Consider the following 17,128-nt stretch of genomic DNA (forward strand, 5'->3'; position numbering starts at 1 on the left):
TTATTTGTGAACCATTCCATTGTAGATTTTACTTTATGTTTGGGATCATTGTCTTGTTGGAAGACAAATCTCCATCCCAGTCTCAGGTCTTTTGCAGACTCCAACAGGTTTTCTTCAAGAATGGTCCTGTATTTGGCTCCATCCATCTTCCCATCAATTTTAACCATCTTCCCTGTCCCTGCTGAAGAATAGAAGGCCCAAACAATGAAGCTGCCACCACCATGTTTGACAGTGGGGATGGTGTGTTCAGGGTGATGAGCATTGTGGCCAAAAAGTTTGATTTTGGTTTCATCTGACCAGAGCACCTTCTTCCACATGTTTGGTGTGTCTCCCAGGTGGCTTGTTGCAACTTTAAATGACACTTTTCATGAATATCTTTGAGATTTGGCTTTCTTCTTGCCATTCTTCCATAAAGGCCAGATTTGTGCAGTGTACGACTGATTGTTGTCCTATGGACAGACTGCCCCACCTCAACTGTAGATCTCTGCAGTTCATCCAGAGTGATCATGGGCCTCTTGGCTGCATCTCTGATCAGTCTTCTCCTTGTTTGAGATGAACGTTTAGAGGGACGGCCGGGTCTTGGTAGATTTGCAGAGGTATGATACTCCTTCCATTTCAATATGATCGCTTGCACAGTGCTCCTTGGGATGTTTAAAGTTTTGGAAAATCATTTTGTATCCAAATCCAGCTTTAAACTTCTCCACAACAGTATCACTGTGTCACGGGGAGACTAGGTGGGCGAGAGCTAATAACCCGGGCCCCTGCAATTTCCCTCAGACTAGGGAAATCCTGACTGACCCTCTACCTGGAGTTTACACTGATGGTGTGCATGTCCAGGCTTCGAACCTCACCCTGTCTCCTGTTTCAACCCTAGGCTGAAACCTCCACCCACCACCCAGTGAAGAGGTAACACACCAATACCCACAGTTAGCACAGACAAGGATAAAGGAAAATATACACCACGCCGCAGTCACTCAGGAATACACTGTAAATGTGCAGGGCAAAATAAATACAAATATAGGAAGGAGTAAATATGTCAAAGGAAAATACACCACCAGCAACGAATCTTTAACAACCAGCTCACCACTCCAGACCGAGATAACAACGCACAAGACAGAAGCTATAATCGGCGACGCCCAATGATCAGGAGAACTATTTAAAGGCAATGGGCATGGCCCAGCTTTCAATCCGAGGATCAGGTAAATTATCCCCGGAACAGCTAGATAAAATCTAGCCGACGCCAATGAGCAAATAGTGGTCAAAAGCGGAATTACCGCTGTCTGTCGAATGACCTGGTCTGAACAGCGTCCGACATGACAGTACCCCGCCTTCTACGAGGGACCCCAGGGCCCTCACGGCTTATAGGACCCGGCTTGTCTGGATGGCGAAGATAAAAAAACCTGACCAGCCGATCCGCATGAATGTCCGAGGCTGGTACCCAGGACCTCTCCTCAGGCCCATAACCATGCCAGTGTACCAAGTACTGTAAAGTGCAACACACTACACGAGGGTCAACCACCTTGGAGACTTCAAACTCCAAATTACCATCCACCAAGACTGGAGGTGGCATAGGTGCCGCGTCCACAGAACCCACCACCTTCTTTAGAAGAGACCTGTGGAACACGTTGTGTATCTTATACACCGTAGGGAGATCCAATCGGTACGCTACTGGGTTAATGACGGCGGTGACCCTAAATGGACCAATAAACCGTGGACCCAATTTAAGGGACGGTATTTTGAGTCTTATGTTTTTTGTGGATAACCACACCCAGTCATCCACACTCAGGTCCGGACCTGGCACACGCCTACTGTCAGCCACACGTTTGTACCTAGCACCCACACTCAACAGGCGCTGTTTAACTCTTCTCCAGACTGATGACAATTGTGTTCCTAACTGGTCTTCCTCCGGGACGCCGGAAGAGCCCCCCTGACTCAAAGTACAAAATTGAGGATGTAGCCCGTAAACACAAAAAAATGGAGACTCCCCAGACAACTCCTGGCGGTGATTATTGATGGCAAACTCAGCCAAAGGAAGAAAGGTAGACCACTCCTCCTGGTTATCAGAGACGAAGCAGCGTAGGTACTGTTCCAAATTTTGGTTCATACGCTCAGTCTGACCATTTGACTGAGGATGAAACGCCGAAGAATGAGAAAACTTGATCCCCAGCCGTGAGCAAAATGCTTTCCAAAATTTTGCCACAAACTGAGTACCCCTATCAGACACGATGTCAGACGGAACCCCATGAAGTCTGACCACCTCCTGCACAAATACCTGAGCTAGAGTCTTAGCGTTAGGCAACGAAGGCAAAGACACAAAGTGCGACATTTTAGAAAACCGATCAACAATCACCAAGATGACCGTGTTCCCAGCTGAGGAGGGCAAATCAGTGATGAAATCCATGGAGATTTCCGTCCATGGCTTACTAGGTACCTCGAGAGGAAGTAGTGTGCCAACAGGACGGGAGCGGGGCGTCTTAGTCCTAGCGCACGTGGTGCAAGCTGACACGTATGAGACCACGCCCTGTCGGATCTTGGGCCACCAAAACCGACGTGACACCAACTCCAAGGTACCCCTAACCCCTGGGTGGCCAGCCAGGACAGTATCATGATGCTCCGCCAACACCTTTAGGCGGAGATGAAGCGGTACAAAAGATTTGTTGACGGGAAGCTCAGATGGTACCTCCTCCTGGGCCTCGGCAATCTCAGCCTCAACCTTGGTAGTGAGAGCCGAAACCACAACACCCTTTTGGAGGATGGGTACTGGATCTTCCCGAGGCTCTCCCCCCGGAAAACACCTGGACAAAGCATCCGCTTTAGTGTTTTTAGAACCAGGTCTGTAAGTGACAACAAAGTCGAACCGCGTGAAAAACAATGCCCAGCGAGCCTGCCTGGGAGACAGACGCTTGGCAGACTCCAAATAAAGCAAATTCTTATGGTCGGTAATAACAGTAACCTGATGAACCGACCCCTCCAAGAAGTGTCGCCATTCCTCAAAGGCCAACAACTCCCTGTTGCCGATATCGTAGTTACGTTCGGCGGACGACAGTTTCTTGGAGAAATAGGCGCACGGACGTAAACCACTCAAAGATGAGCCTTGAGATAGTACCGCCCCCACACCAATCTCAGACGCATCGACTTCCACAACAAAGGGTTTAGATACGTCTGGCTGCACAAGAATGGGGGCTGAAACAAAACTGTTCTTAAGAAATTCAAATGCGCGCACAGCAGCCTCAGGCCAAACGGAGAAATTGGTACCCTTTTTAGTCATGTCAGTTAGCGGTTTAGCAATGATGGAAAAATCCTTGATAAATTTCCTATAGTAGTTAGAAAACCCAAGGAACCGCTGAAGTGCTTTCAGGTTATCAGGACGTTCCCAATGCAGCACCGCTTGCACCTTAGCGGCGTCCATTTTAAAACCAGAAGCAGACACAATATAACCCAAGAAAGGCAACTCTTGAACAGAAAATACACATTTCTCAAGTTTAGCATACAGCTTATTCTCTCTGAGAAGCTGTAACACCTGCCTGACATGATCTAAATGAGCATCATGGTCGCAAGAATATATGAGGATGTCATCTAGGTACACGATAACGAATTTCCCCAAAACATGCGAGAACACATCATTGATGAAATGTTGGAACACTGCAGGTGCATTAGTCAACCCAAATGGCATCACCAAATTTTCAAAATGACCTTCAGGGGTATTAAAAGCCGTCTTCCACTCATCACCTTGACGGACTCTTATGAGGTTGTACGCCCCCCTGAGGTCAAGCTTGGTAAACCACTTAGCACCTGCCACCTGGTTGAACAAATCTGGTATCAGTGGCATAGGGTATGGATCACGAACCGTAATCTGGTTCAACTCCCTGAAATCCAAACACGGCCGTAATCCGCCATCTTTCTTCTTCACAAAGAAGAACCCTGCTGCCACCGGCGAGGATGACGGCCTGATGTGCCCTTTGCTCAAGCTTTCAGCAATGTAATCTTTTAACGCTTGTCTCTCCGGACCGGAGATGTTAAACATCCTTGCTTTAGGCAATTTGGCAACTGGTTTAAACCTGATAGAACAGTCATAGGGACGATGTGGCGGCAACTCTGAACAACCCTTCTCAGAGAACACATCCACAAAATCCAGAAGTGACTCCGGAACGCTTGAAGTCACCGCAGCCACACATGTGGCCAGGCAATTCTCCTGGCAGAACTCGCTCCACTGAATTATATCCTGAGTTTTCCAGTCAATAACCGGGTTGTGCATAGACAACCAAGGAAAACCCAAAACCACCTGAGCAGGAAGATTCCTGAGCACCTTACATGTAACCCGCTCGGAATGTAGAACTCCAATGTGGAGTTTCACCTCAGCCACAAATTCAGTAATCTCCCCCTGAGAGAGGGGAGCAGCATTGATGGTGACCACGCGGATAGGATGAGACAGTTTTTCAATCCTAAAACCTGCTGTGCGCCCAAACTCCTCATCAATGAGATTTGTGGCTGAACCACTATCCACAAAAACAGTAATTGGCAGCTCACTGCCAGCAATAAAAACCTTAGCAGGGAGCATGCATTGAGAAACCACCATGGAGGATATACATAAGCTCAGATTGGTCTCCTCCACACCCTCTGAGCTTAGAAGTTTTCCGCCGTTGCGTTTTTCTTAGACAGTAGAGGACAGATGTTAATAAAATGACCAGTTTTACCACAGTAAAAACAGGCTCCCTGCTTTCTGAGCTCAGGGGCTCGACGCTTCACATGTGACACCCCTGCGATTTGCATAGGCTCCGTGGGCTCACCTGCAGCAACCTCACGTGAACCTAAACCCTCTCCCATAGGCGGTGTCTCATGCTCCCCCTTACGCAAACGGCGATCAATGCGGACAACCAGACTCATGGCGGAATCTAGAGAAGCAGGAGTCTCGTACATCAGAAGGGCTTTTTTAACCCTTCCAGAAATCCCATGTATAAACTGACTCCGCAATGCTGGATTATTCCATTGTGTATCGAACGCCCAGCGACGAAATTCAGAGCAGTAATCCTCTGCAACTCGCTCCCCCTGGCGAATAGTGTGTATCTTAGATTCTGCTAGAGCCATTCTGTCAGGTTCATCGTAGATTTTTCCAAGAGAGGAAAAAAAACTCTCCACACAGTCAAATGCAGTAGAATCAGATGGCAAAGAAAACACCCATGCTTGGGGATCCCCGCTTAACAATGACAATACCAGGCCCACACGCTGAGCCTCATTACCCGAGGAGATCGGGCGCATGCGGAAATATAGTTTGCAAGCTTCACGAAAAGAAACAAATTTACTGCGTTCCCCAGCAAATCTTTCAGGCAAAGGAAATTTAGGCTCAGCAACTCTTCCAGTCGCTCCAGCTTGCACATTAGATACTGCTAGTCCCTGTTGCTGCACTGCCCCCCTCAACTCAGTGACCTGTAGGAACAGCGCCCTCAACTGGCGGGTTATGGAAGTCATGGGATCCATGACAAAACACAAAAAAAAGAAACCCCCTTTTTTTTTTCTTTTTTTTTTTTGTTGTTGGGCCGATTATAATGTCACGGGGAGACTAGGTGGGCGAGAGCTAATAACCCTGGCCCCTGCAATTTCCCTCAGCCTAGGGAAATCCTGACTGACTCTCTACCTGAAGTTTACACTGATGGTGTGCATGTCCAGGGCTTGAACCTCACCCTGTCTCCTGTTTCAACCCTATGCTGAAACCTCCACCCACCCCCAGTGAAGAGGTAATACACCAATACCCACAGTTAGCACAGACAAGGATAAAGGAAAATATACACCACGCCGCAGTCACTCAGGAATACACTATAAATGTGCAGGGCAAAATAAATACAAATATAGGAAGGAGTAAATAAGACAAAGGAAAATACACCACCAGCAACGATTCCCCAACAACCAGCTCTCCACTCCAGACCGAGATAACAACGCACAAGACAGAAGCTATAATCGGCGAAGCCCAATGTTCAGGAGAACTATTTAAAGGCAATGGGCATGGCCCAGCTTCCAATCCGAGGATCAGGTAAATTAACCCCGGAACAGCTAGATAAAATCTAGCCGACGCCAATGAACAAATAGTGGTCAAAAGCGGAATTACCGCTGTCTGTCGAACGACCTGGTCTGAACAGCGTCCGACATGACACACGGACCTGCCTGTTGTGTTCCTTGGTCTTCATGATGCTCTCTGTGCTTCAAACAGAGCCGTGAGACTATCACAGAGCAGGTGCATTTATACGGAGACTTGATGACACACAGGTGGATTATATTTATCATCATCAGGCATTTAGGACAACATTGGATCATTCAGAGATCCACAATGAACTTCTGGAGTGAGTTTGCTGCACTGAAAGTAAAGGGGCCAAATAATAATAATTATTATTATTTATTTATATAGCACCATTAATTCCATGGTGCTGTACATGAGAAGGGGTTACATGAAAATACAGATATCACTTACAGTAAACTAACAATGACAGACTGGAACAGAGGAGAAAGGACCCTGCACTTGCGGGCTTACATTCTACAGGATTATGGGGAAGGAGACAGTAGGTCGAGGGTTGCAGGAGCTCCGGTGGTGGTGAGGTGGCCGTGTGGTCATTACAGGCTGTAAGCTTCTTTGAAGAGGTGGGTTTTCAGGTTTCTTTTGAAGGATCCAAATGTGGTGGATAACCGGACGTGTTGGGCACAGAACTCCAGAGCATGGGGGATATTCGGGAGAAGTCTTGGAGGCGATTAGGTGAGGAGCGAATAAGCGTGGAGGAAAGAAGGAGGTCTTGGGAGGACCGGAGATCACGTGAGGGAAGATATCGGGAGATTAGTTCGGAAACATATGGAGGAGACAGGTTATGGATGGCTTTGTAGGTCAGCGTTAGTAGTTTAAACTGGATACGCTGGGAAATTGGGAGCCAGTGAAGGGATTTACAAAGAGGGGAAGCAGGATTCTAGCGACGAGAGAGATTAATTAAATGTATCAAAAAGCTTGGCACTCAATAATGCTTGTAGAAAATAAAGTCATTTATTATACATCTGGACAGACAGATCAGCGGTAGCTCGTTTCTTGCTAAACGTTTTTGGTCCTTTGTGGACCTTCCTCTGAGCAAGTTTATCTACTGTACTGGAGCGTAGGATCTGGACTTATAATCAGATGTATGAGTATACTGGCACTATATGTGGAGACCGTGACTGTGAGCAGGATAAGCTGCTTGGGCATGCGGTGTGCCCACACTGTGTACGTTCTGTTGCCTGGAGCGCTGGTGGCTGGTGATTATCTTATAATCATACATCTGATTATAAGTTCAGATCCTACGCTCCAGTACAGTAGATAAACTTGCTGAGGAAGGTCCACAAAGGACCGAAAACGTTTAGCAAGAAACGAGCTACCGCTGATCTGTCTGTCCAGATGTATAATAAATGACTTTATTTTCTACAAGCATTATTGAGTGCCAAGCTTTTTGATACATTTGATTTAAAGGGCTGGAAACTCTACTTGAGCACCTCTACTCACAAATTTATAGAGTGCCGTGTAACTTGTTCTTAAGAGAGATTAATTAGTCGGGAATAATATTGCACGCCCCACTTTTCAGTTTTTGAATTTCCACAAAAATTTTAAATAACCAATAAATTTCGTTCAACTTCACAATTGTGTTCCACTTGTCGATTCTTCACCAAAAATTTACATTTGGTGTCTTTATGTTTGAAGCATGATATGTGGGAAAAGGTTGAAAAGTTCCAGGGAGCCGAATACCTTTGCAAGGCACTGTACAAAAAAGTCATTTCCCAGCAGACCATGCGGTGCGGGGGGGGGGGGGGGGGGGGGGCGATACATCAAAATGCATCACAGAGCGTCTCTCAGCTAGTTCCCAGGACAAAGACTAGTGCAAAATGAGGTCTCCCTATCTTATACCTGTGCCCAAAACCAAGGCACTCCCCCTGTGGTGACCTCACTTGGCGGCTGAATACTCCCCTTTCTGAAAGATATGACAAGCCATTTCTAAACATATCTCGGCGTATGAACCTCGTAGAAGGACGACACCATTATGGTCAGCGTGACATGGGGGTTCATTTAAGTAAAACACGAAGTGGATACATGACCTGCTTACAGAGAAATCCGGTTCTTGAATTTCGTTGGGTTTTGATCCTAGAGATTTCAGTGGGGTATAGATCTATCGGTGGACAGCTGGAATATGTAATCGGTGCCATTATACACAACTTTTCAAGAATACAGGAGTCCCCTTGTGGTTTGAAAGCTGCTCTCCCAGTTTAGCTGGTATCAGGAGGGAGGGGGATGAGGGGCTTAGAACTAAACAGGGCTGACGGGCAGAGTGAGGAGGAAAGCGGTTTTTTCTCAGGTGACGGGGAGCTGTCATCACCCACAGGCATGGGCCTGCCATAGGGCTTTGCTTCTGTAACAGAAAATGCAGTGGAAAGTTCTGGAAGTGCAATTGGGACAACAAGACATTCTTCCGATTTCCTGACAGCCGCCCAATAGGAAAACATAATGATGTAAGTGACCAAACTTCACAGTGGTAGATGGTGATGGCAAAATCGTGGTTTTGGGCTGTTTTTCTGCATCTGCCATTGGCCCTCTGCATAGAATTGATGGAAATATGAATACTGCCATATACAAGGATATACTGAAAAAAAATAATGCTGCCGCATGGTAAAATCAGAACTTTTGGTTCTGGTGTACAATTTTCTTATCGGATCTTCTTATGGTAAAATCCGAGTAGGCAGGGGCTGGAAATTCCAGCAACACAATGATCCTAAGCACACAACCAATTTAGTCACAAACTGGTTAGCAGAGAAAAATTGTCTTCTGTTGCAATGGCTGAGCCAATCGCCTGATGTCCACCCTATAGAGCACCATTGAGATGAGTCAGGGCTACGAGTTTGGCTCTGTACCCAGAGCAATAAAGATGAATTGTTTTCATATTTGCAAATGGAACGGAGCAAGATCCTCAGGATGTTTTATACCCGAGTGGCTGCAATGCCCTGTCGGTGCAGTAATAAAGCAAGAGGATAAGCTACAAAACACTAAGTTATGGCATTGTAACAATGTATCACTCTCCATGTTGTGAGCAATTAATAGTAGATGCAAAACTTTGGGCCCTCAATGTTCTTTCATTAAATGACCGCACCGTTATTCTAAATCATTGTGGTTATAATTAAGGAGGTCTTGTATAACGACTTCATGCACTTTCACCAGTAGAGATGAGGGAGTGTTGTCATTACTCGAGATTTCCACGCATGCTCAGGTGACATGATTACCCTTGAGGAAGCCTTGTTGTGTCTGGCGATACGCGAGACTCCTGAAGAAGCCATCTTGTGTTTCGTAATATGTGTGATACCTGCAGAAGCCATCTTATGCTTGCTGATATACCTGGGGCACTGATCTCTCACCTCATGGGGCACTGTCACCGGGGACTCGAACGTTTTCTGTGCCCTCAGATCCTCACTCTGACACTGCTGCACAGTCTGTATCTTGCCGTTCCCATATCTACTGCGGCTTTCTTTTTGATCTATACCCTCTTCTCCTCTTTGGTCAGACCTCATCTGGAATACTGTGTCCAGTTTTGGGCACATTTTAAAAAAGACATCAACAAACTGGAGCAAGTTCAGAGAAGAGCGACCAGAATGGTGACCGGTCTGCAAACCGTGTCCTATGAGGAACGGTTACAGGATTTGGGAATGTTTAGCTGCAATAATGAAGACTGAGAGGAGACTTAACAGCTGTCTACAAATATCTCAAGGAATGTCGCATTGTAGAAGGATCATCTTTATTCTCACAAGGAAAGACTAGAAGCAATGGGATGAAGCTGAATGGGAGGAGACACAGATTAGGTATTAGAAAAAACTTTTTGACAGTGAGGGTGATCAATGAGTTGAACAGGCGGCCACGAGAGGTGGTGAGTTCTGCTTCAATGGAAGTCTTCACACAGAGGCTGGACAGACACCTGTCTGAAATGATTTAGTGAATCCTGCTTTGAGCAGGGGGTTGGACCAGATGACCCAGGAGGTCCCTTCCAACTCTAACATTCTGTGATTCTATGACTCTATGATCAGCCGGCCATTATACACTGTCCTCTGTTTGGGGACGTGTAATCTGTATTGTGGGCACAGACCTAAGACTCTTGTTTTGCCATTTTGTTGTTGTTTTTCCTTGGTTTTGTAGTGAAATATAACTGTTTCTGTATTTTAATGTACAAAATATTTGTAGTCACTTCCACTTCACCATCAGAAGCGAGTCATAGTGCAAACCTTACCGGCCATGTGTGTGACAGGAGTCTGACCGGACATGTGTGTGACAGGAGTCTGACCAGCCATTTATGTGACAGGAGTCCGACCGGACATGTGTGTGACAGGAGTCTGACCAGACATGTGTGTGACAGGAGTCTGACCGGCCATTTATGTGACACGAGTCCGACCGGACATGTGTGTGACAGGAGTCTGACCGACCATGTGTGTGACAGGAGTCTGACTGGACATGTGTGTGACAGGAGTCCGACCGGACATGTGTGTGACAGGAGTCTGACTGGACATGTGTGTGACAGGAGTCTGACTGGCCATGTGTGTGACAGGAGTCTGACTGGACAGGTGTGTGACAGGAGTCTGACCGGCCATGTGTGTGACAGGAGTCTGACTGGACATGTGTGTGACAGGAGTCTGACTGGACATGTGTGTGACAGGAGTCTGACCGGCCATGTGTGTGACAGGAGTCTAACCAGACATGTGTGTGACAGGAGTCTGACTGGACATGTGTGTGACAGGAGTCTGACCGGACATGTGTGTGACAGGAGTCTAACCAGACATGTGTGTGACGGGAGTCTGACAGGACATGTGTGCGACAGGAGACCAACCATCATTATTTTCCCTATTACTGTACCATTCCTGGTAATGTGTGGTTTCTCCCGGAGCGGTCGCAGTATATCCTGGACAGTAATGAGATATAACACTGGCTGTGGATTATTACAGCCCTTAATGGCAGGGCTTGTATATTACCTAGCTTCACTATAAAGCTTCCTGAACTCTGGGCCCGATGGCTGAGGTTTCATCTGAAGGCAACATCACATATACAACCTGAAAGAGCAAAACCAAATCCTCAGAGGCCTGGAAGCCGTTAATTTCATCTTGGCCCGATGATTGTAGGGTGCGACTAGGAAACAACCTTCCAATATCAACACATGGGTGAGAAGCTCAATTCCTTTCCCCTTCCTCTGATGCCTCATGTCTTGCTGCACCCAGGTCTTGGCCTGACAGTGGGGCCGTTAGGAGTCACAATGAGGGTCATAGCGGGCCTCGGACACTTACCCTTCACCAGCGTGTGCTTGTCAGTAGGTGAGGAGCGCGCCAGAACCCGCAGCTTCGGCCATAGTTTATCAATCCGTTCTTGCTCAATCTGCAGAATAAATAGATATTTTAGCGCAGTCATGAAAGCAGTAGAGTCATGCTTTTCTACAAATGCATGTAATCAGTTTCACTAGGCTTTGTAATACTGAACCGAATAGCCTCAAACGTACGGAGGACCGTGATCAACCACAAAATCTGTAACCTAGCAACAAAAGTCCCCAACACAGCGTAAAGAATCAGTAATGTCTTTATTGAAAATACAAATTTTAAAATGTTTTAAGGAGATTAGAGCAAACTGAAAAAAACAGGATGGAAAGAAACAGACATTGGATGGAACATGTGATGGCCGTATCCTGGGTATAAATATACCGCGTGTGTTCCATCCATTACATTACCTGCTGGAGGCGCAGTGCAATATTGCATATAGGTAAATTCATAGTAAAGCGCTTGGTGCTCACAGCCTAAAGATCAAAGATCGCCAAGGGGTACACTGGACGGAACGGACCCGTAAATACAGAGTAAAGCGCATGGTGCTCACAGCCTAAAGATCAAAGATCGCCAAGAGGTACACTGGACGGAACGGAGCGGTAAATTCAGAGTAAAGTGCATGGTGCTCACAGCCTAAAGATCAAAGATCGCCAAGGGGTACACTGGACGGAACGGACCCGTAAATACAGAGTAAAGCGCATGGTGCTCACAGCCTAAAGATCAAAGATCGCCAAGGGGTACACTGGACGGAACGGAGCGGTAAATTCAGAGTAAAGCGCATGGTGCTCACAGCCTAAAGATCAAAGATCGCCAAGGGGTACACTGGACGGAACGGACCCGTAAATACAGAGTAAAGCGCATGGTGCTCACAGCCTAAAGATCAAAGATCGCCAAGAGGTACACTGGACGGAACGGAGCGGTAAATTCAGAGTAAAGTGCATGGTGCTCACAGCCTAAAGATCAAAGATCGCCAAGGGGTACACTGGACGGAACGGACCCGTAAATACAGAGTAAAGCGCATGGTGCTCACAGCCTAAAGATCAAAGATCGCCAAGGGGTACACTGGACGGAACGGACCCGTAAATACAGAGTAAAGCGCATGGTGCTCACAGCCTAAAGATCAAAGATCGCCAAGAGGTACACTGGATGGAACGGACCCGTAAATACAGAGTAAAGCGCATGGTGCTCACAGCCTAAAGATCAAAGATCGCCAAGAGGTACACTGGACGGAACGGACCCGTAAATACAGAGTAAAGTGCATGGTGCTCACAGCCTAAAGATCAAAGATCGCCAAGAGGTACACTGGACGGAACGGAGCGGTAAATTCAGAGTAAAGTGCATGGTGCTCACAGCCTAAAGATCAAAGATCGCCAAGGGGTACACTGGACGGAACGGACCCGTAAATACAGAGTAAAGCGCATGGTGCTCACAGCCTAAAGATCAAAGATCGCCAAGGGGTACACTGGACGGAACGGACCCGTAAATACAGAGTAAAGCTCATGGTGCTCACAGCCTAAAGATCAAAGATCGCCAAGGGGTACACTGGACGGAACGGACCCGTAAATACAGAGTAAAGCGCATGGTGCTCACAGCCTAAAGATCAAAGATCGCCAAGGGGTACACTGGACGGAACGGACCCGTAAATACAGAGTAAAGCGCATGGTGCTCACAGCCTAAAGATCAAAGATCGCCAAGGGGTACACTGGACGTAACGGAGCGGTAAATTCAGAGTAAAGTGCATGGTGCTCACAGCCTAAAGATCAAAGATCGCTAAGGGGTACACTGGACGGAACGGACCCGTAAATACAGAGTAAAGCGCATGGTGCTCACAGCCTAAAGATCAAAGATCGCCAAGAGGTACACTGGACGGAACGGACCCGTAAATACAGAGTAAAGCTCATGGTGCTCACAGCCTAAAGATCAAAGATCGCCAAGGGGTACACTGGACGGAACGGAGCGGTAAATTCAGAGTAAAGTGCATGGTGCTCACAGCCTAAAGATCAAAGATCGCCAAGGGGTACACTGGATGGAACGGAGCGGTAAATTCAGAGTAAAGCGCATGGTGCTCACAGCCAAAAGATCAAAGATCGCCAAGGGGTACACTGGACGGAACGGAGCGGTAAATTCAGAGTAAAGCGCATGGTGCTCACAGCCAAAAGATCAAAGATCGCCAAGTGGTACACTGGACGGTACGGACCCGTAAATACAGAGTAAAGCGCATGGTGCTCACAGCCAAAAGATCAAACATCGCCAAGGGGTACATTGGACGGAACTGAGCGGTAAATTCAGAGTAAAGCGCATGGTGCTCACAGCCAAAAGATCAAAGATCGCCAAGGGGTACATTGGACGGAACTGAGCGGTAAATTCAGAGTAAAGTGCATGGTGCTCACAGCCAAAAGATCAAAGATCGCCAAGGGGTACACTGGACGGAACTGAGCGGTAAATTCAGAGTAAAGTGCATGGTGCTCACAGCCTAAAGATCAAAGATCGCCAAGGGGTACACTGGATGGAACGGAGCGGTAAATTCAGAGTAAAGCGCATGGTGCTCACAGCCAAAAGATCAAAGATCGCCAAGGGGTACACTGGACGGAACGGACCCGTAAATACAGAGTAAAGCGCATGGTGCTCACAGCCAAAAGATCAAAGATCGCCAAGGGGTACATTGGACGGCACGGAGCGGTAAATTCAGAGTAAAGTGCATGGTGCTCACAGCCAAAAGATCAAAGATCGCCAAGGGGTACACTGGATGGAACGGAGCGGTAAATTCAGAGTAAAGCACATGGTGCTCAGAGCCAAAAGATCAAAGATCGCCAAGGGGTACACTGGACGGAACGGACCCGTAAATACAGAGTAAAGCGCATGGTGCTCACAGCCAAAAGATCAAAGATCGCCAAGGGGTACATTGGATGGGACGGAGCGGTAAATTCAGAGTAAAGTGCATGGTGCTCACAGCCAAAAGATCAAAGATCGCCAAGGGGTACACTGGATGGAACTGAGTGGTAAATTCAGAGTAAAGCGCATGGTGCTCACAGCCTAAAGATCAAAGATCGCCAAGGGGTACACTGGACGGAACTGAGCGGTAAATTCAGAGTAAAGCGCATGGTGCTCACAGCCAAAAGATCGAAGATCGCCAAGGGGTACAGTGGACGGAACGGAGCGGTAAATTCAGAGTAAAGCGCATGGTGCTCACAGCCTAAAGATCAAAGATTGCCAAAGGGTACTGTTATGACCCCAATGGCGAGGGTCTCAGAGATATCAGCAAGTCTGCGAAGTGCAAAAATCCAGCTCATAGGGCAGTGGTAACTGGGTTGACCATATATCTACTCCTAACGCCAACACTAGAAGTAGCCGGGGAACATGCCTACGTTGGTCGCTAGATGTCTCGCGCCAGCCGGAGGACTAACTACCCCTAGAAGAGGAAAACAAAGACCTCTCTTGCCTCCAGAGAATAGACCCCAAAAGTTGGATACAAGCCCCCCACAAATAATAACGGTGAGGTAAGAGGAAATGACAAACACAGAGATGAACTAGGTTTAGCAAAGAGAGGCCCACTCACTAATAGCAGAATGTAGTAAGATAACTTATATGGTCAACGAAAACCCTAACAAAATTCCACACTGGAGATTCAAGAACCCCCGAACCGTCTAACGGCCTGGGGGGAGAACTCCAGCCTCCCTAGAGCTTCCAGCAAGGACAGGATACAGATTATGTACAAGCTGGACAAAAATGCAAACAAAATCAATAGCAAAAAAAGCAAGAAAGCAGACTTAGCTTAATCAAGCAGGAACCAGGATCAGTAGACAAGAGCACTACAGATTAGCTCTGATATCAACGTTGCCAGGCATTGAACTGAAGGTCCAGGGAGCTAATATAGCAACACCCCTGAGCTAACGACCCAGGTGAGCATACAAGGGATGAAAGACATACCCAGAGTAAAAACACTAGTAGCCACTAGAGGGAGCCAAAAGGTAAATTCACAACAGGGTACACTGGACGGAACTGAGTGGTAAATTCAGAGTAAAGCGCATGGTGCTCACAGCCAAAAGATCAAAGATCGCCAAGGGGTACACTGGACAGAACTGAGCGGTAAATTCAGAGTAAAGTGCATGGTGCTCACAGCCAAAAGATCGCCAAGTGGTACACTGGATGGAACTGAGTGGTAAATTCAGAGTAAAGCGCATGGTGCTCACAGCCTAAAGATCAAAGATCGCCAAGGGGTACACTGGATGGAACTGAGCGGTAAATTCAGAGTAAAGCGCATGGTGCTCACAGCCAAAAGATCAAAGATCGCCAAGGGGTACACTGGATGGAACGGAGCGGTAAATTCAGAGTAAAGCGCATGGTGCTCACAGCCAAAAGATCAAAGATCGCCAAGGGGTACACTGGACGGAACTGAGCGGTAAATTCAGAGTAAAGCGCATGGTGCTCACAGCCTAAAGATCAAAGATTGCCAAGTGGTACACTGGACAGAACTGAGCGGTAAATTCAGAGTAAAGTGCTTGGTGCTCACAGCCAAAAGATCGCCAAGGGGTACACTGGATGGAACGGAGCGGTAAATTCAGAGTAAAGTGCTTGGTGCTCACAGCCAAAAGATCAAAGATCGCCAAGGGGTACACTGGACGGAACGGAGCGGTAAATTCAGAGTAAAGCGCATGGTGCTCACAGCCAAAAGATCAAAGATCGCCAAGGGGTACACTGGATGGAACGGAGCGGTAAATTCAGAGTAAAGCGCATGGTGCTCACAGCCAAAAGATCAAAGATCGCCAAGGGGTACACTGGACGGAACGGAGCGGTAAATTCAGAGTAAAGTGCATGGTGCTCACAGCCTAAAGATCAAAGATCGCCAAGGGGTACACTGGATGGAACGGAGCGGTAAATTCAGAGTAAAGCGCATGGTGCTCACAGCCAAAAGATCAAAGATCGCCAAGGGGTACACTGGACGGAATGGAGTGGTAAATTCAGAGTAAAGCGCATGGTGCTCACAGCCTAAAGATCAAAGATTGCCAAGTGGTACACTGGATGGAACGGAGTGGTAAATTCAGAGTAAAGCGCATGGTGCTCACAGCCTAAAGATCAAAGATTGCCAAGGGGTACACTGGACGGAACTGAGCGGTAAATTCAGAGTAAAGCGCATGGTGCTCACAGCCAAAAGATCAAAGATCGCCAAGGGGTACACTGGACAGAACTGAGCGGTAAATTCAGAGTAAAGTGCATGGTGCTCACAGCCAAAAGATCGCCAAGTGGTACACTGGATGGAACTGAGTGGTAAATTCAGAGTAAAGCGCATGGTGCTCACAGCCTAAAGATCAAAGATCGCCAAGGGGTACACTGGATGGAACTGAGCGGTAAATTCAGAGTAAAGCGCATGGTGCTCACAGCCAAAAGATCAAAGATCGCCAAGGGGTACACTGGACGTAACGGAGTGGTAAATTCAGAGTAAAGTGCTTGGTGCTCACAGCCAAAAGATCGCCAAGGGGTACACTGGATGGAACGGAGCGGTAAATTCAGAGTAAAGTGCTTGGTGCTCACAGCCAAAAGATCAAAGATCGCCAAGGGGTACACTGGACGGAACGGAGCGGTAAATTCAGAGTAAAGCGCATGGTGCTCACAGCCAAAAGATCAAAGATCGCCAAGGGGTACACTGGACGGAACGGAGTGGTAAATTCAGAGTAAAGCGCATGGTGCTCACAGCCAAAAGAGTCTCAAGACAGATATGAAATGCTTAATACATCACACACATGTATCTGGGAGGTCGTCTCTCCATGATTGGCCTCAGGAAAACACGTGGAAT

At 47.3% G+C, this 17,128-nt stretch overlaps 1 protein-coding gene across 15 annotated transcripts in view; it reads right to left on the reverse strand.

Annotated features, from left to right (window-relative positions):
- ATP2B2 (ATPase plasma membrane Ca2+ transporting 2) overlaps positions 1–17,128 on the reverse strand; it is a 513,240-nt gene that overhangs the window by 106,821 nt on the left and 389,291 nt on the right. For all 15 annotated transcript variants that reach the window (XM_077277278.1, XM_077277286.1, XM_077277282.1 and 12 more), the window contains one exon: positions 11,311–11,398. In XM_077277278.1, the coding sequence (XP_077133393.1) occupies positions 11,311–11,398 (88 nt within the window). The remainder of the gene's footprint in view (positions 1–11,310; positions 11,399–17,128) is intronic.

Source organism: Ranitomeya variabilis, chromosome 8 (genome assembly GCF_051348905.1).
Source record: "Ranitomeya variabilis isolate aRanVar5 chromosome 8, aRanVar5.hap1, whole genome shotgun sequence".
NCBI classification, from domain to species: Eukaryota; Metazoa; Chordata; class Amphibia; order Anura; family Dendrobatidae; genus Ranitomeya; species Ranitomeya variabilis.